The sequence below is a fragment of the Orbilia oligospora genome, assembly GCF_000225545.1.
Source record: "Orbilia oligospora ATCC 24927 unplaced genomic scaffold scaffold00076, whole genome shotgun sequence".
NCBI lineage: Eukaryota > Fungi > Ascomycota > Orbiliomycetes > Orbiliales > Orbiliaceae > Orbilia > Orbilia oligospora.
This window is the reverse complement of record NW_011645633.1, coordinates 1722451-1750189: the sequence shown is the minus strand read 5'-3', so window position 1 is coordinate 1750189 and position 27739 is coordinate 1722451. Positions and strand designations below refer to the sequence as shown.

The 27739-nt window shown below is 45.4% G+C and overlaps 9 protein-coding genes across 9 annotated transcripts; 3 read left to right on the top strand and 6 right to left on the bottom strand.

Moving 5' to 3' along the window:
- Nucleotides 1-131: 131 nt before the first annotated feature.
- AOL_s00076g499 (uncharacterized protein) lies at nucleotides 132-1355 on the bottom strand (the record flags this gene model as incomplete). Its single annotated transcript, XM_011123051.1, has 1 exon — nucleotides 132-1355. One exon carries the CDS (start codon nucleotides 1353-1355, stop codon nucleotides 132-134), a length of 1224 nt encoding a protein of 407 aa, XP_011121353.1.
- A 2669-nt stretch (nucleotides 1356-4024) lies between these two features.
- On the top strand, nucleotides 4025-5221 carry AOL_s00076g498 (uncharacterized protein; the record flags this gene model as incomplete). Its single annotated transcript, XM_011123050.1, has 2 exons — nucleotides 4025-4116; nucleotides 4186-5221. The coding sequence occupies 2 exons, from the start codon at nucleotides 4025-4027 to the stop codon at nucleotides 5219-5221; spliced, it is 1128 nt and encodes a 375-aa protein (XP_011121352.1).
- A 1355-nt stretch (nucleotides 5222-6576) lies between these two features.
- Nucleotides 6577-7219, top strand: AOL_s00076g497 (uncharacterized protein; the record flags this gene model as incomplete). The annotated part of the gene is made up of 2 exons (XM_011123049.1): nucleotides 6577-6617; nucleotides 6712-7219. 2 exons carry the CDS (start codon nucleotides 6577-6579, stop codon nucleotides 7217-7219), a joined length of 549 nt encoding a protein of 182 aa, XP_011121351.1.
- A 1285-nt stretch (nucleotides 7220-8504) lies between these two features.
- On the bottom strand, nucleotides 8505-9314 carry AOL_s00076g496 (uncharacterized protein; the record flags this gene model as incomplete). Its single annotated transcript, XM_011123048.1, has 2 exons — nucleotides 8505-8970; nucleotides 9037-9314. 2 exons carry the CDS (start codon nucleotides 9312-9314, stop codon nucleotides 8505-8507), a joined length of 744 nt encoding a protein of 247 aa, XP_011121350.1.
- Nucleotides 9315-11129: 1815 nt separating this feature from the next.
- On the bottom strand, nucleotides 11130-13306 carry AOL_s00076g495 (uncharacterized protein; the record flags this gene model as incomplete). The annotated part of the gene is made up of 2 exons (XM_011123047.1): nucleotides 11130-12898; nucleotides 13003-13306. 2 exons carry the CDS (start codon nucleotides 13304-13306, stop codon nucleotides 11130-11132), a joined length of 2073 nt encoding a protein of 690 aa, XP_011121349.1.
- Nucleotides 13307-16423: 3117 nt separating this feature from the next.
- On the bottom strand, nucleotides 16424-17584 carry AOL_s00076g494 (uncharacterized protein; the record flags this gene model as incomplete). Its single annotated transcript, XM_011123046.1, has 2 exons — nucleotides 16424-16816; nucleotides 16889-17584. 2 exons carry the CDS (start codon nucleotides 17582-17584, stop codon nucleotides 16424-16426), a joined length of 1089 nt encoding a protein of 362 aa, XP_011121348.1.
- Nucleotides 17585-18949: 1365 nt separating this feature from the next.
- On the bottom strand, nucleotides 18950-20690 carry AOL_s00076g493 (uncharacterized protein; the record flags this gene model as incomplete). Its single annotated transcript, XM_011123045.1, has 2 exons — nucleotides 18950-20228; nucleotides 20320-20690. The coding sequence occupies 2 exons, from the start codon at nucleotides 20688-20690 to the stop codon at nucleotides 18950-18952; spliced, it is 1650 nt and encodes a 549-aa protein (XP_011121347.1).
- A 1269-nt stretch (nucleotides 20691-21959) lies between these two features.
- On the bottom strand, nucleotides 21960-23078 carry AOL_s00076g492 (uncharacterized protein; the record flags this gene model as incomplete). Its single annotated transcript, XM_011123044.1, has 1 exon — nucleotides 21960-23078. One exon carries the CDS (start codon nucleotides 23076-23078, stop codon nucleotides 21960-21962), a length of 1119 nt encoding a protein of 372 aa, XP_011121346.1.
- A 2607-nt stretch (nucleotides 23079-25685) lies between these two features.
- Nucleotides 25686-26710, top strand: AOL_s00076g491 (uncharacterized protein; the record flags this gene model as incomplete). Its single annotated transcript, XM_011123043.1, has 2 exons — nucleotides 25686-26349; nucleotides 26445-26710. The coding sequence occupies 2 exons, from the start codon at nucleotides 25686-25688 to the stop codon at nucleotides 26708-26710; spliced, it is 930 nt and encodes a 309-aa protein (XP_011121345.1).
- Between the last annotated feature and the right edge of the window lie 1029 nt (nucleotides 26711-27739).

Below are 27739 nucleotides of genomic sequence, written 5' to 3'. Positions count from 1 at the left end.
AGAGAAGGGGAGAAGAAGAAAAGGATGATGAGGATGAGGAGGACGATGGTGATATTGGCGATGGTGGTGGTGATGATTTTGTTTTTTTTTTTAACTTAAAAAAAAAATCTAAAAAAAAAAAAAGGATCGGACTAGTCGCGGTCAATGTGGATGACCACCCTTCCGATCCGAATGGTCACGCGGCGGACACTTCGTCCGCCGCGTCCGCCGCCACGATCCTCATCCTCGCTCTCATCATCATCATCATCACCATTGCCATCACGGCCGCCGCGACGACGACCGTGGGAATGGTGATGGTGATGGTGAGAGCGGGGGTGATGATGGTGGCGACGATGGCCACCATTGCCAGACCCCTCGGACTGGCTCTCCTGGGTGGAGCGGCGGGTCATTACCCGCACGCTCCGATGGCGTGAGTGGCCATCTCTGGTCTCTTCGGCAGACCAGCTGGAATAGCTGGTCTCCGTGGTGGAGGAGCTTCGACGACTCATATTGTCGTCGTCGTCGTCGTCGTTGGCTTCTTCGCCGTCAGATCTTTGTCCTCTATGGAGGACTAGCTGGTTGGCAGCGGAGGATTGATTGCTGCGAGAGGATTGGGGAGGGTTTTGGGATGATGAGAGGCGGGTGAGAGATGATGATTGATGGTTTTGGGAAGGAGAAGGTTGGTGAAAGGAAGAAGATTGGGAACGGTTGTCCTCAGCGAGAGCAAGTTGATTTGGTCGACCAGAAGGACCACGTGACGAACGGGAATTATGATTGTTATTATTGTCATTTATGCTCCCTCTGTTGCTCTGTCGACCGACGCTTCCAGCTACGCTCCCGTTGTCCCTGACAGATCCCTCTCTGTTTCTGCCGTTGCTGTTATTACCACCAGCACCTGCACCAGTATCCCATCCATTATTAGCTGGGGCAGCTGTGCCACCAGCATCTCCCCATCCATTATCTCCTGTGGTCGCTGCATTACCAGCGTCTCCCCATCCGTTGTCTCCTGGGGTCCCGGTATTACCGGTATCACCCCATCCGTTGTTTCCTGCATTTCCTGCATTTCCTGCATCGCCCCACCCGTTGTTAGCACCTCCACCGCCAGAAGTGCTACCAACCCTCGAACCGTTATTGGAGTTTCTTCCACTTCCGCCAGCATTGGCATTTCCACGGCTAGGGTTATTCCGTGCCCCGCTGTTGTTCGAACGGCGAGAGGCAACGGATTCTCTGTCCCCTTGGTTGCTTCGATTATCAGGAGCATTCGAATTTTGAAGGTTGAGACCTCTCAATCGGTCAGCCAAGGTTCTAGCGTTGGCACCCGAGTCAGAGGGTCCAGGACGGCCGGAGCCGCGAGGAGTGGAGGCGTTGGACGGCATGTTTGCTCTCTTGGGGAAAGCTATGCTACCGACAGAAGGAATCGGACTCTTGAAGAGTGAGCAGATATCGAGATGGAAGGATGGAGTGAAGGAAAGAAGTTGATAAGAGGATAGAAGAAAGGGATCGAGTCAAGAGGTTGAAGTCTTAGCTGAGAACGCGTCTTCAAAGACAGATGCTTTCGAAACTTGGATGTTGTGTGAAGCAAGGGTGCAGAAGAAAGTATTGAAACAGAGGAGGAAGGAGACCTTATCTACAGTCCTAGGGAAAAATACATTGACATATTGTGAAAATTTATTCCCTAGGGTTTGAAAAATTCGGGAAGTTGTGTCGTCAGAGCGGGCGATAGCGTATGTCATAATGAAAAATCCGTGATGGTGATATCACGATCTAGCACGGCCCTTCTACACTCTCTGGTGTCCGAAAACGAGCTCGCCCAGGACAAGCACTACCTGAGAGCATAATCATATGAGTTTGTGAACAAGTGAATTAACCTTGCACAGTACGGGAGTGCAGAGGTACAACTCTCTGAGAACGTGTGGTAGTATTGCACTCTACGAAATTTATTTCTTGCCGCCGAGGGCTACTACAATCCAACAATACAACTAGCTAGCGGCACTAGCAGACCGTGTAATTAATATAATGCCAACAAGAAAGAGCTGGACATATCGTATTGGTATACTCTCAAGCTGTCAAGCTGTCATGTCGACCGAAGACGTTGCATTTTGGAAGCAAATGTGTTGGGTGACACTAGATGTGTGCATCAGCCCTGTTTGGGAACATTAACTGGATCCTCGTAACTCGCTGCGTCGCGAAGACTAGACGTCGGTAAGAGTAGCTTCGAATCTAAGTGCTCGGAGTCAGATACGATGAGATATACTTCGGGAATGGTTAAAAGCTTATAGTTACATCTAAACATCTATAAATTCACAATACGCTAATAGCAATCCATCAAGAAGTCGTCTCGTCTCCGTCGTAGATATTTTAATCTCTACATTCTAATATTATATATTATGTTAGTCTCGTTCCATTGAATTTACAAAGCTATATACAGCCCTGTAAGCTCATTTTACGATGACATTTATCCGAAGCATCTCCCGCAATATATATGGCAGCCTAGACTAGGGCAGCCTCCCAATCATACTTCAATACTATAGTACTAATCTACTTTAACAAAGTCAGGCAATGGTGGAATAATTTTATATAGTAGATATCTAACAGTTAACAGTTCGTTTAAATATTTCGCCAATCTATCGCTGCACTCTCACTTTTGAGAGAAATTAGACAATTCGAATATTCGCAATGCAGTCGAAGCCGACATTCCGATCATTCGACTCACATCTTGGGTAACGTAACATGTTTCAGGGTTTTAATTGCGTTCAGATGTGTCTGCATATGGTTCCACAGGTCGCAAACTCGCGGTCCGCCCCAGGGTACCAATATAGCTAACCTCGCAGCAATTTAGGCTCACATCGCCTATAATATTTGTGACTGTCCCTAATACGCGTGGTTCGTGTTGCGTCACACTATGCATGGCTCTGGTATATGTAGTCTTACGGCTACTTAAGTAATTAGATAGCAGCGCCGGCTTCATCGATGGTGTCGACAGTATGATGTATTTGCATCAGTAGACCTAGTCTCGTATCCAGACGGTGTGCTTGCAGTAGACCTAAATAAAGGTTAGGCGAATTTGAGGCGGCCCGAACATTGAACTAGAAAATTGAAGATTGTAAGGCGAGTAAACTGCTTGCGGCAATCCAATGCAGTACTAGCGAGTTGACTTCGCCGTAATCCGTGCATTGGGTACCCCAGCCTTCCATTGTTATCGAAGATGCACCGAGCTTCAAACCGAGCTTCTCATACATTTCCAAAGATATCCCGCATTTTCTTGAGCTATAATTTCGTCTCGTAAAATTATAACCAAGTTTGCAGGTTCAAAAGGCTGACCAGTTTAGGTGATATTGCGTTGAATGAGAGCCCGTCCCACATGCACCTGCATATGCACATATCTGCCAAACCGGACATATTCAGATCTTTCCTCCAGCCAGTGTGGATCCAAATAACCTTGAACTCATCCAAACCATGATATCCCAATTCTTGTTTCAAAAAACGACCCTATTCTCATGCTACTGTAGTAGCATACTAGTAGAAGGGGTGGATAACCCGGCCGGGTTGTCAGATCGCTATATATATACCTGACGTCAGAGATGTGTTGACCATGTGGTCGTCGCTGTCGAAGGTTCCCGAAGCTTCCACCATCATCGACATTCCTGCGAGCGCGCTATGTTAGCCTGACCGCCCTTCAGCCCTTCGCGCTTTTAATCACCACTCGTTCTCTCCTTTCTTCCTTCTTATTTAGCTACGTATCCTCCTAACATCCACAACCATCAACAACATAACCGTAATCATCACCAGAACTATCACCATATTCAACTACTGGTACCTAACGCAGTTATAGTCACATGCGAGCAAGCAGACCTGTTATTCTAGGGAGTGCTTGAAGACTGATACGATCGTACCTAAGTCTAAATTGACAACATTCAGCAGAAGAAGACAGCTTGGTCTTCTCATAGAATATTGCCCTTCATAGAATTGCTTTATCCTTTACAGCTGGTGCTATTCACGTACTAAGCTTCTCCCACACCTTTACATCTATAACCCCACAATCACAATGGGGAAAGACTACTACAGCATCCTAGGGGTTCCTAGGACTGCCACTGAAGATGATATCAAGAAAGCATACAAGAAACTTGCTTTGAAATGGTAAGCTTCTGATCCCTCTGCTCATGTTGTGACACATATAGCCAATTGCTAACAGATTTTGTTTCATAGGCATCCTGACCGAAACCGCGACAATAAAGAAGCCTCCGAAAAGAAATTCAAGGAAATCGGCGAAGCCTATGAAGTTCTCTCTGACTCTCAGAAGCGTGCAATCTTTGATCAGGTCGGCGAGGAAGGACTAAAAGGCGGTATGCCACCACCACCTCCAGGTGGGATGCCCGGTGGAATGCCCGGTGGGATGCCAGGTGGGATGCCAGGTGGGATGCCCGGAATGGGTGGATTCGGTGGTATGCCATTTGAATCGTTCAACTTTTCCACAGGTCCCGGTGGGCCTCACAGTGGAGGCCATGGCAGCAGAGCAAATTTCGCTTTCAACCCCTCAGCAGCTGAAGATATTTTCTCCAAGTTCTTCGGGGGTGGAAATCCATTTGGCCAAAGCCGCAGCGGTTTTGATACTGATATGCACATGGGTGGCATGGACGATGACGGGTTCGGCGGAATGGGTGGCATGCCTGGCGGATTTGGTGGGATCCCACGAAGTCACACAATGCCCACACATACTTCCACAGCCCCTACAGCGTACACACACAATCTCACCTGCACACTAGAGGACCTATACAAAGGAACAACCAAGAAACTGAAATTCACACAGCCAAACGGTTCGGAACCACTGATACTCCAGAATGTCATAAAACCGGGGTATAAAGCTGGAACCAAACTCAAGCACAATAACGTTCTCTTAACCGCAGACGGAACCAAACAAACTGTTGAAGTTGTAATCCAGGAGGCGAAGCATCCGAGATTTGTAAGAGATGGGGATAATCTCAAGACCGACCTCGATGTTTCGTTGGACGAAGCTTTAGGTGGCATTAACCGGACAGTTGAGCATCTGGATGGAAGAAAAATCCCTGTCAAACTAAACAAAGGGATCCAGCCCGGACAAGTGGTTATCAAGAAAGGTGAAGGAATGCCCAATAGCAAGACCGGCATGAAGGGCGACTTGTTTGTCACACTGAAAGTCAAAATTCCGCCGTTGGCAGAGAGTCAGATCAAAAAGATACAGGAAATTCTGAGAAGCAGCGCCTAACCGGTTCTTTAGCCTCATGCTTGGACACTATAGGTCGGCCGTGAGTGTCCTATTTCTCGGGCATGGTGTGGCCCGATAACCACCGGCCTTGATTGGGGCCTTCAGGTGTTCCATCTTCGCCTCGTTCGTCGCAGGTTTTTCTTTTATATTTTATTTCTTGTTAATATTACGTTTGTGTGTCATCCCCCAAATACCTCACGTTTGTGCATACGCTGGCGTACTCCTCTTCTTCCTTTGTTCTATTACTCCTTTGTGTATTCCACTTTCTCCTTCCCTATCACCTTTAACGACACCAGACCTACCCTTCACGATTTTGGGGGTTCAACGGCGTTCATGACATTGGCGTTATCATTCTTGTTTTTTTTTGTTTTTTCAACTTTTGTTTTCGCATGGCCAATCTTACTATTGATCGCCAAGTATATAGAAACATAATGATATTTTCTAGTAGAAGACACAAGACATCTCCAAATCTACTCTGCTACCAAACACTTCCATTCCCAAATGCAAACTTTATTTTTTTTAAAACAAAATCGGTGAAAGTTAAAGAAATCACTTGCTCCAATCATAAAATCAGGATAAACGATCCCGTTTAAGCAAACCACGACTCCAGTACGCCAAACCCCACCTGTCAATAATCGGTATGCATTAACGACGACCAAGCGAATTTCCCGGCTCGATACGATAGGAATTAGACGCCAAGATAAGCTTCACCTGTCCTTACATTACTCTTAACGGATGACTGTAGACGGGGAAAAAGAAAGAAATTAGACGATCACACCTCGAATTACACAGGCCAAGGGACACCTGGTGGCTATAAGCTGACTGACATCACATCTCTTTAAGTTTTTCTTTGCTAGGAACAGCCCAAAATCGGATGTTGATACTTTACTGGGTCGCCCTTTCTCACCCCACCTGGAATTGAATTCATAGCTGATTATGCTTATTTTCTTTCTACCACAAGGGCACAACGCAAATTGGGGGTATTCGAAGCCAGGGATATCGCGTGGTGTATCCTAATTTTGAATCGTCGCGCATATGCGAATTGTCGGGATCCCTGGGTAGGTTATAGGTCTGTTAAGGGATGTTTAGAGTATTATGAGAGAGAGGGTTATAAAGAGTGCTGTTTTCCCATCCACCATGCATCCACGTTTACGCCTCAACCGCTCCTTTTTAGCTTGGAATACTTGGGTATATACACACGGGAGGTTTTTTTTTATATTAAAAAAAAACGGACATTCTTTCGATTTGCTTGATCACATTCATTTGAACACGCTCTTTATCGCTACAAGACTTCTTAGAAGATATATAATTATTTAGAAATAAATAAGTATATTTGTATACCCTACACCGACAAAATGAAGTTGTCCATTCTTTCAACCGCTCTTTTGGTAGCTAGGTAAGTTCTTCATTTTTAGAATCTATATCGATAGATCTAAAGTCAATACAATATCCTTTAAATTAATTGGCTAACATTATATCTCTTTTTATAGTGCCGCCGCCAGAATCACCGTCTACAGCACCGTAGTAACCACAAAAACCCTAACCGTCACATCCAAAAGCTGGACTTGGCGAAGATTTACAACCACAGTACTCAAGCCCACTACAGTCACAAAATACGAAAAGTACACCATCTACAAAAAGAGCCCACCCGTCACTGTCACAGAAACGATTAAAGAATGTCCTCCTAAGGAGGGTGAAGGTGAGGGTGAAGGAGAAGAAGAAGCGGGTGGAAAAGGAGGGGAAGATGATAAATATAAGACTTGTCCACCAGGCTCGGTTGTTGTTATTAAGCCTACCAGTACGGGAAATACCCCTTGTGTGACAAAGCGCCCCGAGCCTGTTTCGTACCAGTGTAATTGTGGTGCGGAAGGGGTGATGAAGAGGACGGTTACGGTTGTTCAGAGCTGTGGAACGTATATACCGACTCTCTATACCTTTGTACCATCACCGGTTGAGAGGTGCGTCCAACCTGGCGGGGTCTCTGAAGTTACTATTTAAGGAATAGGTTACTTTATCAATGTATCTACATAGTATACAATCGAGTAACTAGATAGCTTTGGGGAAAGGCTATGCAGCGAGTATACGTATATACTCGAGTGTTTTCTTGCTTTTGTATACACTGCATGTATCTAGTAGTATAGAGAACCGCACAATGCGCCGTACATGCGATAGATATCAGCCATATTTATCTGGCGAATAAGATAAATATCAACAAGTGTCGAGCATAAGAATCGTATGGCAAACTCGGAGATTGTATTTCAATATTTAAACAAAAGCGAGTCCATCAAACTATAAATCAGCTCCTGGATTCATGACGGATTAAATTGGCATTGTTAGGCCGGGGAAGCAACACAATCCACTTGAAAAATGCAACGACGGTGAATATCCACCACCTGCAACATTGAACTGTTCGCGAATTCGCTGCATCCAGTTGCAAAACTTCAAAAGCAAAATACGTACAACGATGGGATTTGAAGCCCTCGGATGGACGGATGGGTGGATTAATTCGAAGGAATTGGTTTTTCTTGGTAAGAGCGACTATCATAGCATTTCTTAGTCTTGTAAGTACATCGATCTTGGTATCACAAACCCGAAATATTCGGATTAGAAAACGCCGCAATAAGTTAACATCATACCACGAACCTTTGATATATAATATGAACCTCCACGGATCCATGGTCTTCGATTCGGGACGCTTTCCTTTCGAAATCCTTGAAGGTGGAGCTGCATGGTATACCGAACCCAAGGGTGCCGCGCCACTATAGGAGCCCCTGACTCTAATTTACTATATCCCCAAAGAACCCAGCGGACGATCATTCCTGAATCAAATCTAGATAGATCTAAATCCAGAAACAGAAAAAATTCCAGACTAAGCCCATAGTTAGACACAAAAAAATAGGCTAAATTCCGAAGACGATCAAATCTCAACTCGATTGATTGATTGACTAATTGATTGATGATATCATCACACTCAATTAGTTTAGTGTGTGTATATTAGGTTTTACGAATATAAGCGGCACTGCCTAAGACTTTGCCTCCATGACTCTAGGAACCTTGTCCCTGAATCGGATAGCTTCGTCGAAAAAAAATGTTTTACCACCCCCCTAACTAACTAACTTCCCGATCCCAGTTCGCTCCCCGGGCCCGTCTTTTCATACGAATCATGAAAAACCACCAACCGACGCTAACGAACACGAACTCATCAAAGCGTTATGTCGTTGACAAAGCGCATTCCCAATTAAGCTTAACAAACCTCTCCCTTGATCGTTAAAAGAAATCGCATCTACTGAATCCAGACACGAGTATAAAGCCTCGTCGTTTCTGTTCGAACAACCGTTTCAGTAACTGAGACCTCTGCTACTGCTGCAGATTGTGTGATAGTCGAAGTCACAGTGCTAACAACAAAAACCGTGGTATCAACATTAACCGGCGAGGTGGCGGTAACAGAAACAGTCGCTGTAGGTGTATCCGCAGGCTTAGGTGTAACAGTTGGAAGAACGCAAGAACAGGCAGAGGAGAGTCGGGCAGGGTCGGATGTAAATGGCTCCAAGATGTTATACCTCGCAGCGGCTTTCTTGACAATCTTATCCTTGCGAACCTTGGCCCTGACCGCCTTCAATTGGACTACTGTTTGAGTGGCGGTAACGGTTGTAGTCGAAGTCACGGTGAATGACCTCGTGTTTGTCGTTGTTGCGAGGACAATTGTCGTGTAGACAGTCTTGGTAGAGACAATGGATTTGGTCAGGGTGCTATTGACAATCGTTAATATTCCTCTTCTAGTTAATGATATTTAACTTCCGTTAGTGAAGACATACATAGTAGGGCTTTCAGTAGCGACGGTCACAGTCTTTGTTCCACCTGTGCTGGGTTTGGTCGTGGTCGACCCTTCGTTCAGCCAGGTTCTACACGATGCCTGGCCAAGAAGCCCATGGGCCCTCAAATAACGAAGGAGGTTGTCCGCATTGCAGGTACCACGTCTGTTGAGTTCCAATGCATTATCATTCTCGAAGCGAGGATTGAAAGGGATAGCAGTGGCAATGGAGACCAAAGCTAGAAGAGAGAAGAAGAGAACGGAAACGGATTTTGTAAACATCTTGGAATAAAATGAGTTATTGAATTGAAATGAAATGAGAAAAACCCAAATATACTTTGACAATTGTAAAAAGATAGTCTACGAGAGATACGAGAATAGCTTGCAAGGAACGTGTGAAGAGCCGATACAATGGGCTGTTCTTTGTGGGTGCACCAGGCTGGGGGGTTACGGAAAAAGGGAATGAAGATATCCTGGGAATGAATGAGGGACCGCGAGGGATGGTAAAAGAATCCCATCATGGGGAAGCTATCTCTTTATAGTTTATCGATTGCCCTTATAAATTCTTCCTTTTGACTAATTAGCACAAAGTAATAAACTAATTCACGGTATCACTACCATATAGCATTGCTAATAATTAGCTAACGATGATCTTCACAAAAAAAAAATCTTCAGGAGAAACTCGGTCTACCTTGCGCACGGCCGACCAGAATCCTCAGAAGTGGGACTGGATAAGGGCTTGGGCGTTGAAAGTTGAAACACGGCACCCATTGCCGTGGCTTGCCAAGTCGAAACGTTCATGGATGGAGGGTTTGGGACGAAAGCGATTGGATTCGCCTCCCTAACCACGCGAGAACCCCTCCTCAGCTGGTAAGTCGTATCCCCTAAACCGGCCCTTTCTGCACCTTGGCTGAGCATAGTTCCGAACTGCGAAAATCGGACGGTTTGGAAAGGGGATGCATATGCTGATCTTCCTATACAGATTCGTAATTGAAAAACTTAGCTTTTAGAGCTCTAAAATTCCTGCATTGGTATCGAATGTATTTCACAAGAATCGAAGTTTTTTCTGGTTTCGCGAAAAATCGATAAGGATTGGTCGCGGGCGTCGTCAGCCTCCCTCAGGAATCCCGATAAATGCCATGCCCTTTGTTATAATTACCTATATCACAGCTATCATTCCCCACAGCTGATGCAGGTGCATTTCACAAAAGCGTGGGAAGGAAACCTGCACTTATTGACAGATTTACACTTCCATGCCAGCTCCACATTTTAACATGGCTGTTTTGAAAGCAGCGAAAAGCCTTTTCACTAACAAGCCTAACTAGTACACGGCTTAGTGGGCAAGGTTTCTGCTGATAGTTAGGTACCAGGCTTCTCCACCCCACATCTCGCTCGCTCGGTTGGCTTGGATTACACAAAGTTTTTCCACCAGCTCTGCCACGTTTGTGTCAGCTGCGGGGTGCTGTAATCAACAAGAGACGATTAGGAATTATCAAATAGGTATCAGGGGTTCAATTGGTATGGGTTGCCTGTGGGTTTAACATGATGCCGAGATCCGGTTCCAAACAATGAAGTCCTTGCCGCATTCGCATTCGCGCATCCCTTTTGAAATGATTTTTACGAAAGAAGATTCAAAACCCTTATTAGTATAATATGAGATAATGCGAAAGGATTGAGGGGAACAAATTAAGTAGCCTAGATATAGTGGGACTAATCTCGTAACGCTACCCAGATGGGACGCGATTCTGGGCAATATACACCCAATAGCCAAGTTACGGGATATCCTTATAACCAAATCAATTTATAGCGGTCGCTCAAAATTTGCAAACTGAGCTTTGGGCCCAATGAAACCCCAATTTGTATTTCGGGATTTCGAAAATTTGTTTCTCAGACCTGGGAAAGATACGAGGTTCTCGGCCAGATTTCCTGAATAGATCTATTCCAATTTCCAACGTATAAATACTAGAAGCTTATATATTAAGACAGTTATGATACCTCCATAAATAAATAACGGGGTTATGATCCCAAACGCCCATTCATTACAATCCATAACATTACAACCGATCCAAATCTTCATAAAAATCTCTTAACAGAAACTTAATTATAGTCATACTCCTTCCTTTGCGCTGCAGTAGGCGGAGGTGGTGGAATATATGGTTGTTCAGAAATAGGCATTTCCGCAGGCCGACTAATCGGATCTGCCTGAACTTCATGCGACGGAGTTGGCACAACTTCTTGAACGCCAATGTTTAAGTTGACATTGTTTGAGGGTTCCCCACTCTTGATTTCCTTTTCATTGAATGCTCCAGGTGGCTCTGGAACGGGCTGAGGTGCGTATATTATTGGTTCCTGCTGTTGGGGGTAATACGGCTGCTGCTGCTGGAATGTGTAGTTATAGTATTGCTGTTGCCCTGGGGCCATCGGAGGGACCGGCATGCTTTCTGTATCAGGAGGGTACGGTGCATTTTCCTTGTTCTTCTTCTTCCGACCGAAGAGAACAGCACCAAAACCTGCAAAACCTGCGGCAATGGATGTACCAACCGTCTGCGCTGTCGTCAAGCCTCCTCCTGTGCCAACAGTAGTGCCTGTGGCAGCTCCTCCTGCAAGACCTGGAGCGAGACCGCCAGTTGGGCCAGCCACTGTAGCTATACCTGGAGCGAGACCGCCAGTTGGGCCAGCCACCGAAGCTACACCCGGTGCAAGCCCACCAGCGGCCGAAGAACCGATTGCAGTGCCCCCAGCACCACCTGTAGCGGTGCCAGCGGTTGATGCTGCAAGACCTTCAGATCCAGGAACATAGCCAGGTGGGACCCCTGGAGCCATGGTGGTAGCAGCCCCTGCTGCGGATGTTGGGTCGACTGGTGGAGCAAAAGCAGTGGATGCCGCGGTAGCACCCGCATCGGTAGGAGGAGGAACTGCCATCGAAGAAAGACCTTGCCCAGCCTGTGCAGCCCCTTGAGCGGCCTGACCGGTACCATGTGCGACCGCATTCGCCGCTTTCTCTGCTACTCCGGGAACATATCCAGCTTGTGCTGCAGCTTTACCTTCGATACCGGTTGGGACGTATCCAGACACTGCGGCTGCGGCTTTACCTTCGACCCCAGTGGGGACATACATTGCTCCTGATGCGCCAGCAGCACCACCTCCACCTCCTGCACCACCTCCACCAGCTGCAGAGGAAGTTCCGATACCAATAGCTGCTCCGGCCTTTGCGCCCCAGACGGTCTTGGTGACAGCCAAGAATCCAAGACCACCTAATGCTGCTACACTAGCGATGGCACCGATTACGCCGCCTGCAATCTTGCCTCCAGAGGCTTGTTTTTTAAATCCCGACTCGAATCTGCAGGCGCTATTACAACCATCTCCATCGTTTGTATTGCCATCGTCGCATTCCTCGCCAGGGTCTAGCTTTCCATTACCACATCCGATAGGACTCGCTCCTCTAACCAGAATGTAAGGTATACCGCTCGTACCATCACTGAAATCCCTAGACCCTTCGCCTGGGACATCTTGGGCAATAGCCAACGGGACGAAACTCTCGGTACCAGACGAAGGGAACGTAACGAAAGCCTCATGAACTGAGCAGGACCAATTACTGAGAACTTGATCCGTGATGCCGTCTAACACCTGGTTCCGAGCAACAATATGGACTTCATCATAACAGTTTTCTTCCTCTTCAGCATTAAGGTCGCCACGGACTTCGAAGTTGCCAAAGATATCAAGGATCGGAACGGTTGTTTTGTTCTTAGCGCCATAGTATTTTGATAGAGAGAAGTAGAGACCAGTGCCCTTGCCAGTAGCAGCAAAGGCAATACCATTAGACATGAGGGTTTGTGCATCGTAGTAATGGTTCGAGGTATCCGTGCCTATATTTTCCCACGGTCAGCTATATGTCATGTATATCCAGGCCCGGAAACATTTTTTTTTCGTTTGGCGTTGACATGTCGCGCTCGGTTTCCAACAAACATACCAATCAAAATAACATTTCCCTCAATCGCATTCCCCCACGTCTGTCGATTTTCCATTAAGGGCTCTAATTTATCGGGATCGGTAGAAATAGGGTCGCCGATGACTATCGCTTTGTATTTTTTAAAATCGTTGGTGGTCATGGCCTGCCATTCACTCGTACTAACCGTCGTGTAGGTCCAGTTATAGGAGTACCTGCCGTTGCGATCACTCGCGACGATATCTTCATATCCAGTGAAACTGACATGGAAAAGGAGATCTTCTGCGAATGCGACAGCGAAAAACGGGAGGAGAGATAGGGCTTTCATAGCGCTATATAGATTGCGCGTCTAATCGATACTTCCGTATCGATATAGAGATCGCGAAATGAAAGCGGATCTATAGGAGGCTATGCAATGGAACTCTCAACAGCGAGAGAAGGCCGACGCTGCGTTCGCAAATAGGGTCTGAACGAACAGATTAGACGAGAGATATCTCTAAGGGTTCGCCAGGGTCTCTAGAAGGGAGAACATCAGGGTATATAAGTATTCCAACTAGAGTACTTAACTTGTCCTTTCCCCCTCAGCCGAGGATTCTTTTTTTTTCTTCCCCTCCCCTTCCATCTAACGTTAACCCTTGTGACAATTGGTCACCGAAAAAAGTTGGGGCTCTTTGTTACTTCTTCAGCCTCTGGAATACCGGCAAAAGGTATCAAAAAGAAAAAGCATTCACCCCGGAAGCCTTGTGTTCCAGAAAGGCCGGAAGCCAAGCTGTAGCGAGAAAAGAGGCAACCAACGGAAAGACTCGCCATTTGGCTATTATTGGTTGGAGATTGGTGGCCTGGGTCTAAAAGTGCATTTGAATCGCTAACCCTGGGCCTTTGATCGCCCCACCTGGGTTGCACACGGGATTTTTCTGATCCCGGGGTTTCGTTCCTGAACTAGCTTCTGCTAGAACTACAATTCAATTCAATTTCTCAACAAAACACAAAACTCGAGGGTATTTCTTATATTCAGTATTGATAATACCAAATAGCTTTGGCTATAGCCTTGTATTCCCTACTGATCCTTTACTTAGCAAGATAATCATAGTGAAAATTTCTGTAGTCTTTCGAGCATCGTATACACAGACAGAAACTCACCAAAGGTTCGTCAGTAACTGTATTCTTGTAAGTATCTCAATATCGCAGCGAGACGCCCATTAGCCAAAGTTTTTTGAAACGTTTCTATGGCCTGTCAGCCAAGTTTTGACCAGCACGTCTTCGGCTCCGGTTCCTTCATCTGGGTTTAATATATCCCCAGAGCTACCCCGTTTTGAAAATCTAACTGGATCCGCGGAGAATGCCCTCGAATTGATTGACATGTAGGGATATGAATTTACAATGCTTTCAAGTTCTTTACTAACCTGGGATTCAATAGTTTCATAAACCGGGCACTGCCGGGTGTAAATGATTAGCACTAGTTCGTTCACGATTGTATATTCTACTACTTTCAAGAACCTCAAATATATATTGGGGTTAATATGTTTTAGAAGGGAATCGGATACCGACGTTGATAGAACCCAAGCATTGTATATTACACAATATATATATAACTATATGAAACCCAGTAAATTGGATAGTAAATTTTAAACTAAACAAACATCGTCAAGTCGATGATGCCGCCTGTCCATCTATGCATAATCTATAGCACCAAGGCCAATGCTGATATCTATATATTTTAGTTCGGATTATTAATGGCCCAGAATCAATATTTGTATCTTTTGGATTGAAAGCTTGAACTATCTCATGTATAATTTAATACACCCAAATACCTGCGCTGCGAAGAACGGCGAGGGCGTCCAGACGATCAAAACATACTATAATTCCACGTCATTCAATTAAAACTGAAATTAAACATTGTGTAGTTCTCATAGTTCGTTTTTACGCCCCTGGGCACCGGCTACAGCTGGCCAGCTGGCGATTGAGGGCGCCCGAAACTTGAAGGCCTAAGCGTTGACTACTAGCTACTAGTGATATATATCCCGTCAGGTTTTTATCAAGATGAGCCATGACCACGGCATGCATCGTATGTATTGCAGATATGCAGAAACAGTACACATGTATACATATTGATAAAAGTATCACGACGGAAGCATCGCCACAACAATCTACCTTCTAGTTAAAATTTCTTCCCACGGCCATGAGGTCCTTAGCTTATGAGTCGAACACGAACCTTTACCGGGTCGCTTTATATAGGTCGGACAACAGGAGTATTTGACAAATACTCTTCTGTGCTTGTTTGTGCATGCAGCTAGCCTTTGGTCCTGCAACACACGTGGTTGGAAAATTAATTAAATGACCCTGAATTTCTTGAAAGTCTCGTCGTTTCAGATCCCCAGTTGACTCCTTTCGACGAACTAAATAATCAATAACCAGATCTCTAGACGAGCCAAGGCTTTAGTATTAGTCAGAGGACTAATTGCAGCTCCTTTGGAGTTGGTTAGTATCATACAATACCTCCAAGTATCTGAAATTTCTTCCCGCGTGTGTGGTAAAAGTCACACCTTATCAGAACATCAAAATTCCTCATGCAAACTTTGCATAAGTATGCACTTGTACCCGTGCATCGATAGGTACGGATGCATATAATTGGTCTGATATGATATAACTTGCATTCACGCACCTCGGAATCTAACCTCTCCTTTGCCCACAAGCTGAAAAAAATTAAGCATTTTTTTCGCCCAAGGCTGGGATGTGCCAACTGGCATGGTGGCGTACAGCGGCTGACGACTCCTGGGATCCTGTAACTAACCATTGTGTGACCCAGAGATTCGCTTGGCCACTGTATTGGAATTTAGTGGTTTGGAGGGAGATGCGGCCGGTGCGGGAAATTCCGTCTACTTCATACAAAGTACTCTACTAAATGTATGTAAATTCATGGAGTTACGCTTGCCACTATTAATATCTTGCAGCGATGAATCTTGCCCCTACATGAGAAAAAAAAAAAGTTGAATCACGGGTCCTTATCTTTCAACTAAGACAGGATTTTGGCTAGATCTAAGGTTCCATAGGGGTAGCTGAAGATTCGAAAGATGTATATTTACAGATAGAGGTATATTTCTATACAAAGGGAATCTTCATTATAGAACAAGGATCCCGTGAAGTTTTCATTGGTGCAAATTTTGCAAGTGTATACGTTCGGGGAGTGACACACCGAGTCCTAGGCAGTGGTACGGGCCCTGGGAGCCTACCAAACTTCGGAGCCTATACATATGCCAATTCGATTCTGTTGTTTCCACAAACTTGAGAGTTTTTTTAGCCTCGAAATGCAATTAATAATCTTGCACAGTTATTACTTATAGGAATGATTGTTATTCGACTCAGCCCTGCTATGAATCGATATCGACATATCTAGTACTATAGTAGTTATGTATACACAGCATACAGTCATACATCGATCCCGCATCTAAGTAAATCCAGTAACGGCTCTATCAATATACAACTCCTCCAAGTACTTTTCCTCCTCAGCCGTCAACTCTTTTCCATTAGCCTCAAGAGCCTCATCGATTCTCTCGACGCTGCTGAAGCCAATGATAGGTGCCGAAATGCGCTTGTTGATCCAAGCCAAAGCCACGTGGCTCATCTTCCACCCTTTCTTGTCAGCGATTTCTTTGACTCTCTTGACGATTTCCTTATCTACTTCTTCCGATCCTATTCTAAGGAATGGTAGGTGACTTAATTTCTTTTCTGAGGCGGAGCGGTCGGTTGCGCCAAAATCTTCTGGTTGACGAGCGAGATGGCCACGAGCAAGAGGGGCCCATGGGATTAGACCGACGCCGGTGTCATTACAGAAACGATTCTACATGGAACAAAAAAGGTCAGCAACTTCTCATATTAGTGTTTTCACTCGCGAGCAAGATTGATAACATACCATCTCTCTCTCCTCCTCTCTATACAACAAACTATATTGATTCTGCATGCTCACAAACTTTGTCCACCCATTCTTCTCAGCCACAAACTGCATCCTCGCAAACTGCGTAGCCCACATACTACTAGCCCCGATATACCTAACCTTCCCACTCTGCACCAAATCATGCAAAGCCTTCATGGTCTCCTCAATGGGGGTATCATAATCAAACCTATGAACCTGCAATAAATCGATATAATCCGTCTCCAACCTCTTCAACGAACTCTCCACTTGATTAAAAATAGCAGCTCTGGACGATCCACCTTGGTTGATGAAATCTTTGGATTTATCCAACGCATCCCCGAATAACCACGCTGGACCTTCGGGGGTATCTAGTACGTGACCCCAAGATTTTGTGAGAATGACGATCTTGTGTCTTGGGATTTGGTATTGTTTTATGGCTTTGGCGATTACGAGCTCGGAGTGCCCGTTGGAATAGGTATTTGCTGTATCCCAGGTGTTGATACCTCTGTCATAGGCAGCTTTGAGAAGCGGGAGGGCTTTATCTTCGTCTAGAACCCAGTTTTGCCATTTGGAGGAGCCGATGGACATGGCGCCCAGGATTGGGACTGAGACGCGGAGACCGGAGTTTCCTAGGCGTTTGTAGTGCGCCTTAGTGGCTTCGACGGAGGTTTTGAGGTGTTCTGGTAATTGGGCCATCTTGAAAGGAATATGGGTCTCGGTGAGATTGAAGGTGAGGGATTTCAGAAATATTAATTTTTAAAATAGTTAGAGATCTCAGAAAAGATTCAATTGAAGAGTGAGTTGCTGTTGTATTCCGAAAACGTCGTATACTTGCAATTGCACAATGAAGAAGGAAGTGGAAGCTTATGAACAAAATATCGAGGACTTCTAGGTCCTTTATACTTTTTCCTTTTCCTTCCTTCCCCGTTTCACTCTTTTAGCTTTGAAATCCTCATTACATTGCGTATACGTTTTTTTTTTTTCAAACCGTTTTACGTACTATCTTCGTCCCGTACGGCAGGGTAGTAAGCCACTCAATTGCCCAGCTTCCTTATTCGAAATCCATGATAACTAGCTTAGCTAAGTTAGTTGAACAAGGTAGCCCGTCTGCCCGCCTCCGGTTTTGGGACCCAGCTCCGATCCGAATACAAGAGCATCTCGAAGTTTGGTTGTATGTTGTTAGTTTCGGAGATGTCCTAAACCCCGTTCCGTTAACTCAGTTTTTAGAATTTTAAACCCCGCGGCCCCATGAACCAAAAAAACAAGACTCTAAAATATGCATATGCATATATGGCGTTCTCTTTGAAACGTGTGAATGCTTAACAATCAACGAGAAAGAACGGATCCGGATCCTCGTTCGTACCCTTGTTGGGGAATTGGCTTACTACCTGGCTAACGTCTTCGTGTTTACCCGCGGCCGCTGGACGCATTGATCGATGGGACTGACTAGTTGTGCAAGTGCATGGAGACTTGTACTTCTGCTCGATGTAACATCTGCGCGACAATTGATTGCCTACAATGGCGGATTATCATGCGCACAATTTCTTTCTTTTTTTTTTTCTGTGTCGACATGTCCTCAAATAGTAATTTTAACTAAGATAGATATCCGGATCCGGTAATATTTTATCTCCGAAGTTTTATCCAAATGTGGAAAGTTGATGGATTTGGTATTCGTATAAGTGCGTCGACCAAGGGCGACGACTGTATGACGCTTTCGATGTCCGTAAGATTATATAAGAAATGGCTAACATAATCGGGCTAGATTGTGGGCTGTGAATCGAATATGTTTAATATGTCATGAAAATAAAAGTATCAACGTTTGAGAGGAATTTCTTCAAAGTACTGTATTTGTGGATCCTACTTTTGTATTTGATTGTTCAAGACCTGCTCGAATAATAATAGTTGATTACGGTGTCCAATCGGGTCGCGAACCAGTTCTCTCGCATACGTACGTGCTATATTACGATTATACATTAATATCAACGATCTAGCCATCCGAAATCCGGATAACCAAGGGATACTTCGACCCAAGAACCAGCTCAGGACCTCCATCCGACTTAATCACCGCCCTTCATCCAATATCCACGGATTAACCGTTAAATCATCCATCCACTCTCTAACCCACCCTTCGATCCTTTGCGCTACATCTCCTAGTAGCTTTTCATATGCGCCACCACCACCACCGCCGCCGCCTTCTTCGAATACCTCCTCCACAATTTCCTCTTTTTTCGGACTGCTGCTGCCATATACAGTCTCGACTCCAAATTGATCTGTCTCTACTTCCGGAGGTGTAACTGCGCCCGGAACACCATTTATAAAGAATAATCCGCAATGAGCGCCGACCTCGTCTACATTCTCCATTTTAACTTTGACCCAACACTCATGTTGTTCTCGAGGGATGATGCAAAATGTCTTTTCTTTCTTTCGTAATTCAGCATATGAGGGCGAGACTTGGCCAGAAGCACCCGATAACGGTGAAATTCTATCTACCATTACTGTTTCCGAGTGTTTGTCTTCTGTATTCTGAGGTGGAGTATTCGGTCCAGGGCTGTAAACGGGTGGCGGCGTAGCCTCCTCTCCTTCCTTCACTACCACGGGGACAACTGCCTCTGGTAACGGTGATATCGGTGGAACTGTCTCGTTTTCCGGCGTTCCAGTTTCTCCAGGAGTTTCTCTCGTCTGAATCTTCTCTTTCTTAACCCTCCCCGTGCTCACAGTGTAGTAATTCACAAACCTCACCCTTGGCACCCAAACTCCATGTTCCCTTCCACTTTCTCCAAACAATAGACGTCTCCTGTCTTCGATATCCCTCCTATCTAGCGCCTTTACCTGCTCATACCTTCGCCTCATAACGCCAAAATCCATCAACGCGCCCGAAAACTCCAGGTGGCCGTTAACATAAGCCATCGCAGCACGTCGTAGACCTCCCTGGTGTTTTTTGAAGAATTCCATTCCGGATTGCCATACCGATTTCTTAGGTTTGATGGTTGGCCGGAAAAATGTTGATGTGCTACCGTAACTGTTGGATGTTCCTGTACTATTCGTGTAGGTACTGGCTGTGTCTTCACTGTCATAGCTTGTTCTTGAACTACCGTAGAGGTTTTCGGGGATGGATGGGTCTGGGAGGGGTTTTTCGCCGGGACTGAAGATGGAGGCTAAACCGGATTTTATGACGCCAGGGTGGATACCGATGAATGGGGTGTCAAAGGATATTGTACCTAGGATTCTGTGGCGGCCTGGCGGGAATGGTTGGAGGATGACGGCATCGGCGGCGAGAAGACCGCCCATTGAGTGGCCTAGAAGGACGATATCCGTTGTCGAACATGTAAATTGGGATAACCTGGAAAACAATACACAAAAAAAAAAAATCTATCAGCTGAAAACATTCGATAAAGAAATGTTATATGAAAAATTTATGAAGCTGTACGTACCATTGTGAGAAATTCTCAACAGCGATAGATATTTTATCTCTAGTCTTAAACTTCGGATACACCTTTGTGTGAACGACATGCGTATCTTGGACTAGTATTGTAAGTAATTCGTGGAAATGTGCTGGAAAGCTACGAAATGAAGTTTCATCGCCGACAAAGCCGTGGATGAATACACAGAGGAGGGTACGAAGATTAGATTGTCCGGATTGTATTGCCTCGACAGCAGACGGTGCCGGTAGGAGAGAGGCTGTCGATGAACTTCGAGGGTCGTTTGGGGATTGATAAGGATGGAGAGAAGGGTTGGTGGTATTGGGCACGGAGGCGGACGAAGGAGAAAGATGTGTCCAGCGACGAGGGACCGGCAGGGACATTGTAGCGAACTGGCGGTGGCCGGTGGCGGGGTTGCAGAAAGTTGGGATAAAGTGTTGAGCGAGGTTGGCTTTTGGTTACACAGTCACCAGATCTGGATATATCGCTGCGCTGCGACAAGATTATTTTTTTTTCAAGTGAAAACGAATAAGGAAAAGGAACGGTTGATTTGATGGGAAGCGGTATCGCTCGTGATGTATATCTATATATATACTTACGCTCATTGATAGAATAGAACATCCAAACTCTACTAGGATAGTCTCGCTATTTCGGAAGTCGCATTGAGAGGTGACGCCAGTGACTTCAGCCTAGGTTATCCTGGTCGAGGCCATAGAATTGGAGAAAGTCTCAACGAATCCCCGTCGGAAAGCTCGCCAGGGCGCAGACAGGGGCACATTGTTCAGATTACGTTAGCACAAATTGTTGTACAGCCCGTTGGTTTGAGTTTGGTACCGCCGCGTCTCGGATTCTTGGCTGTACGGTATACGGACTACGAAGTACGGGCAGCTGCTTAAGCTTTGAGTATATATAGATTAGAAACTCCGAGCCTGCTGTGCAAACGAGTCAATTAGAAATGATAGTAGGATCAAATTCTTTGATGTTCTAATTAAGAATATTTTAGAAAGAGAAAGAGTCGCTAAACAGCAGAGGCTTCAAACAGAGAAGGCGGTGTAGGTGGTTTCTAGCGAACATCGAAGTGTGCACAGAGACACACCCTGCAAAGAGCTGTACTACCTAATTGGTGGTATAAAGGCAGGTTTATAAGAATGGGGAAAGAATATAGAGGGAAAAACAAGAGGAAAGAAAGGCAGAGGGTCCTTAAAACGCCAGACAAAAGGATAAGAGGGGAAGAAGTATTGGGTGACTTGAAACGCCAGATCTTGAAGCGCTGCCCCGTGACGATTCAGAAACAAAGTGAGTATGCAGGTAAGGCTTATAGCAAAGAATAGAGTAAAACAACTTTTTTGAACGCCGGGAACGTCGTGAAGAAATATACAAGGAAACGTATGGGAAAAATGTGGTGTGCTTACTACAAGTGGAATTGAGTAAGTGGTTTAGGGCTCGAAAAGAGTCACATTTGTGATACCTATCGATACCGCAAGGAAGGATGTATGTGGATGAAGTTTTTGGTGAGTTGGCATTGAAAAAGGGAGTTAAACGGGCCCATGAGATAACATAGGCTGTGCTTGTCCCAGATTCTGCTTGTCATTGGCAGAAAGCCGATCACGTATTGTGACACCGGGGCGATATAGTTAGTTATATCGCCGCACTTAACGCTCGATTTCGATGATTTTCTCCTTGTATTCAACTTTCATAGTATTCTTCGGCATCATGACTTCGGTTTTCAATTGCTCCTTTGCGGTAATAACATCTTCTTCCCATTCGGCGTAGTCTAAATTGCCTCTTTTCATGAAAAGATTGTCCGAGTCGAAGGAAAAGTGGTCCAACCCTCTGACCTTTCTCATTTCTTCGAGCATACACAATCTCCAGACCCTAGTTGTCCGAATAGAGATATTCTCCCCAAAAGCACGAACACGTAGGTCCTTCAATCCATGCATTTCCTCAGATATGATCCGCCAGACTTCTTTCCACGTCTTGTTGTCGTATGGAGGGTATAGCGGTATCTTGCGAGAGTTCTTACGCTCGGAGACGAATTGCTCAAAGTGGGTGACTTGGTGTGTGATCTGTAGGTGCTTAATAAGCCCGAAGTGTCGGGGAGAAATCGAATTACGGAGATGGATCAACATGTCTAGTGTGTTGAGGCAGAACATATTGGTGGAGTAAAGGTAGTCGGAAGCTTCGAGGTAGATACTGCGACAAGCGCGGATCATGCCGCCGGTGCAGTGTGCGAACATTCCGAGCCTTTCGACACGATCTGGATCCTCGTATGCGCTAGCACGATTGTAAACATTTGGAATGCAAGAGCGGCTATGGTCGGCCTCGCCACATGGTCCTGAAGGCCAGAGCTTGCTGTCGGGACATGGGAGGAAAGGTAGGTTGCAACGGGAGTGGCGTAAGCGATTTTTCGGTTTAATAAAGTGAAATGTGTGCCCGCCTAGAGCGTATTGGTAGATGAGATCTCGTATCTCGCCGGGAAGACTGAGAAGTCTTGATTGAAATTGGGGGTCTACGGAGTCGAATTCGACCGGCTCTTCTTGCTTTCCAAAGATCGAAGGCAAGCTGACTTTTAGTTTGCTGGGTTCTGGAGGAGCGAGCGACTTCCGTGTTCTGTACTTTTTCTTTTCCTGGTAGAGTTTCTTTTGGACTTTAGACTCGTCTTTAGCAAGTTCATACAATGCCTCCCCGGAAATCCAAACGAGACCAAAGGGAACAAAGATACAGAAGCCGATAGCATTGATGACCTTCCGTGTCCGGGTTCGCCTAACCATATTGGCAAGGGGCGGTAGAGGTTCCTGGTGGAAACCTTGCTGAGGATAAGGTTCTTCTTTGTTTAGTCACTAATTCACGTCGGATTGATGTATGTTTGTGAATCCTAATTGGAATTCCGTTGTTGGGAATTATTGTGGAATGTCCCGTCGTTGTGAGGTATATTTCGGTGGGATGAGAAGCCACTAGAATAGAATATTTGTCTATACGTCGACGGAAGTAAGAACTATGGGCAGGGAGGAAATACGGCTTTCCAAAGAGTATAAAGATCAAGACCGATTGTAATAAATACTTTCTTGGAAGATGATGAAGACCTTGAGTTCGTTAATTCGTGAAACAGGAGATCGAGAGTGGGGTGCCGGCGTGTTAAATATGGTCAGAAGTTAGAACGAACGAGCGAACGAACGCAACGGCTTCTGGGTTACTAGCGGCGGTGGAGCTGCAGCAAAACCCTTGTCAGCCTGGCTGAGTGCCGGGTTGGTACGATTCTGGCCGGTTGGTCGTCTTTGGCTATGACAAGCCCATCAGCCAGCCTTGGTGCAAATGGAGGGCAAATGCTTCAGGGATGCTGATGATGCTCAGGTCCCTGGTCACTTTAGAACAGCGTAGAGAGAAAGGAGAGAAAGATAAAAAAGAGAGAGAAAGAGTTTTTGCCGGTAGGAGTATGGCGTCCAAGGGTCCAAGTGTCTAAGTGTCTAAGTGTAAGTGTTAATGGATGAGGTCTGTGAATTCGAGAACAAGCAACGAACGAACGAGCGACGGGTATCGCAGCAGGGGTCAGCTCAAATGCAGCGCAGAAGTGGAGAAGGGAGAGTACATAGTACAATGCTTACCTCCAAGACTGCAGCAAACCAACTAAGTACTAAGTCGTCCAAAATAATGGAACAACAGCCAGAGGCTCCGAAAGAAGCCGGTCGGAATGCTCGATGATCAAAGATGGGAGAGGTTGATGATATCGAGATTGGCAGAGAGGTTGGGCGACGATGAGTTGCGTGGGTCTGGTTGAGGTTGTAACTGAAACGTTCCAACACGAGGCCGTCCGCTCTCAACAACAAACTTCCTCCATGCCATGTGTACCTGCTACACTGTGTAAGTGTACACTGACGTCCTATTTGATGGTCTCGGAACATCAACCGGTCTTCAACATCTGCTAACTCATTTGGTGATCGAGGTGCCCCAGTATATGGATCCTCATTGGCAAGTTTTCTAGGTACACTAGGTTGGACAACCGACCTGCACATGCTGCCACGTTTTGACTATGTCCTAGTGTCTATGAGTGGCTATGGATCGATTTTGCTTTTGCCCGCAAACTGTCTCGCCACCCTCGCTTCTACTCAGCTATCCTATGTAATTCAAGGATCTAACAATTCTAATTTTTGAATTTTCTGGAGATATTTAAACTGGGAAAAAATTACAGGGGAAACTTTGAGGCATCGATGTTCGCCAAGATCAGGAATCTTTATCATATCACATACCTTGTGCAAAAGTGCAGAGATCGTCGAATGATATCTCTTGAGCCGTTACGTTCAAGACACTCAGGGCGGAAACAAATAGTACTCATACGACAGACGGACGAGCAATGATCTCAGTCCGATACGCCTTTCCGACTAAAGGATAGCGTTTGCTGCTTTGTATGCACCCTGCCGGATTTAGATCATGCCATGGGATGGTGTCAGTCGCTAATATATGCTTTGCCGCCTCTAAATTCATTTTTCAACCTCGATTCATTATCAATCAGCATTTACTGCAAGACGATATAGCGATCAGGAATGCCAGTGTATGCAATAGCAAGAGATGCGAAAGTAAATATTCAACAAAAAGCTTTGGGTCAGCCTCTGCGTGTCGGTCTAGGCTCGGACTTTAACATGGAGCGGTTAGCTAGGCTAACATATGTACATATGTACATACCTACATGTAAGCTAGTCCCGTGGCTAAGCAGAACTCTTAGCACAATCAAGCGGAGTATTTGGTGTCTTAGAGAAGAATCTATTCCCCCCGCTTTTTTACCAAATATTTAAGTATTTGTTTTTGCGGGGACTTAAACCATTATTCTCAAAGTGGAGATGTAATTGATTGTTTTGATATTGCCTCACATCATCGGAAATATTTACAAGTACTTGGGAAAAAAGGGTATAAATTCCATAGTGTTTTAAGCCTTAACAGGGAGGGGTATTCTTGCTTGGCCTTGATAGTTACTGGTTGTATGTCGCCACCGAAGCTACATAAGGGCATTGTCAATTACATACATTGCGGAAGTTCAGCCGCAGAACTGTCGCAATAAAGAAGTCACCCTCAAACGGGACTTTCAACTACTGCTCCATAGATTGTTTGCTCGGAAAAGGAAGCACGGGCCTTGGGAATTGGCGAATATTGCGTCCGATTATAGAGGGCTTCAAGCACTTGCTATCATTCAAAGCAGTGACTGCAAGCCCTCGAGTTTATTAGCTCTTGGCGATACCCCGTTCAGACCAATTCGGATTCAATCCCACAGGATTATAACTGTTGTCGCCCCTGATAAGAGACTTTATGCTCTTCCTCCCTCTCGGTCGCAGTTGCAATGGAATTTAGGCTCTTGGTTTTCTTTGAAAAAGAGAATCCTCAGGCATGCAATGGGTCACCGAACTGTCGTTTTCAGACTTGTTCTCCTACATTTCCTACTATTCTTCAGACTCAACAATGCATCAAACCTAATCCTTCTCTCACGAGACGACATCGGCTCGATCCATGGCTGGGAAGGTCTAACTTACCAAGCAATCCGCTATGAACCCCTTTGCGGAAGCTTAGGTTCAGCGGATTATTACCGTCAAGTTTACTCCTTCTCCCCATCATGCCAACCCGCCACCGAGATCTTTACAAACACCACCCATAACTTCGCCATCTACGATTTCACCGGTATTCGCCTTCGAGGACCTGAAGCCCGCATTGGCGCCGGTAAGGAAATATGTGTTTGTTTCGCGCTAAAACAGATCACGGATCAAAACTTTGGGGCGGCGATATGTGTGTATGTCAATGGGGACGCACAGATTTACTTGGACGGTACTGTGGCGCTTAATTACAGACCTGGGGTGGATATAGAAAGGACATTACCAATCTGTGGTGGCGAGTTTGACGTTGAGGCTGCAAGGGCGGAATGGTCCAGAACGGCTATTCAGCCGCAGGTTACCGAAGTTGAGTCTACCATTGGGACTTTAGGGACGACGGTGCGTGGGGGGATTACGACTATACAGACGGTTATTTCAACCGAATATATTGTCAGTACATACATTCCCCCAGGTAAGGAATTTATCCTGTTCGATGTTCAAATTCGCCTTCAAACAAAACGGCACGCACTGACCTAGGAATCGACATGATAGTAGTACCATATACAGATACAACTGTTTATACTGCAACCGGACCCGACGGAGTTTTGACAACAGTCACATCTACTAGAATTGCGCAAATGCCAGTAGTTACGGTATCTGCTACAGCTGAAAATAACAGTAAAAGTGACAAAGTCACACTCGGAGTGGGATTGGGGCTAGGAATACCAGCTCTGGTTCTAGTGGCAGCCGGGGTTATTGTAGGGATTTCATTGCTCCGCCAGAGATCCGGGATAAGAAAACAAGCATCAGAGGAAGCAGGGATCGCAAGCTAGGACTTTAATAATTTTGGAGCCTTCCTTGGGAACTAGCCTAATTGTCGATGTCGAATATTATATTTTCACCGGACTCAACATTTCAAAATGATAGTAGGGACTACAAGCCCTTGTGATATTATATAGAACAACCACGGTCGAGTGAGTATCGGCAAGGGGTATGAAAGGAATATATGCAGATTACTCACCAGAGCAAGCTTTTAAATTAATTTATATTTATATTCTAGGAAATCTATATCTATAATGACATATCTAATCCGATATCCGATAGATCCTGAATCCCAACAACGTGTACAACCGAACCCGTTTGATACTAGTATAGGAGAATCCTTTCGTTACATACATTGTATATATAAATACCTAATTGAATATATATATTGCTCTAATTGGGATACCGAAACTCCGCTAGCATTAATTTACACGTTTCATGGCTGGTTAACCGATGATATTTAACAATCACAGAGAAATGGTTCACCGCACAGCACTGCAATGTCCTTATATACTCGAGTATTTTTACATATGGCTCCACATTCTTCTACGTCTTATCGACGACATATCCAGAAAAGATGCACGTAAACGGGGTTTCGAGGCTCGCTAGATATTCGAATTCTCATGATTATATTCGTTCCGGCTGTGCTGACCTAACCCATGTTAACTACTGCTTGTAGTCCCCCTTTCTACACAAACACCTGAATTGCTCAATTGCTCAATTTGTTTCCTGTGTTTCAGGATAGCCCTGAACATGCATAGAATAGCTCCAGTTCATATCCCACGCTGCTGCTAAGAGTAGTTCTCCCTGCAGAAGCTTATGCATGCGGCATGTCAGATCTCACACAAACGGCCCAGGCTGGGATTATTCAACACCCAAATTTATAACGACCACATCTGCAACACACAATTGCTTACATGCTCTTCCTTATTCGAATCGACCTTTGGGATAGGGGAATCTTTAAGGCTTCATCATTTTAGGGGGGTTTGGTTAATTCTTCCGTAGCACTGCCCTCAGGCTACAGGTGATACCTTGATTCA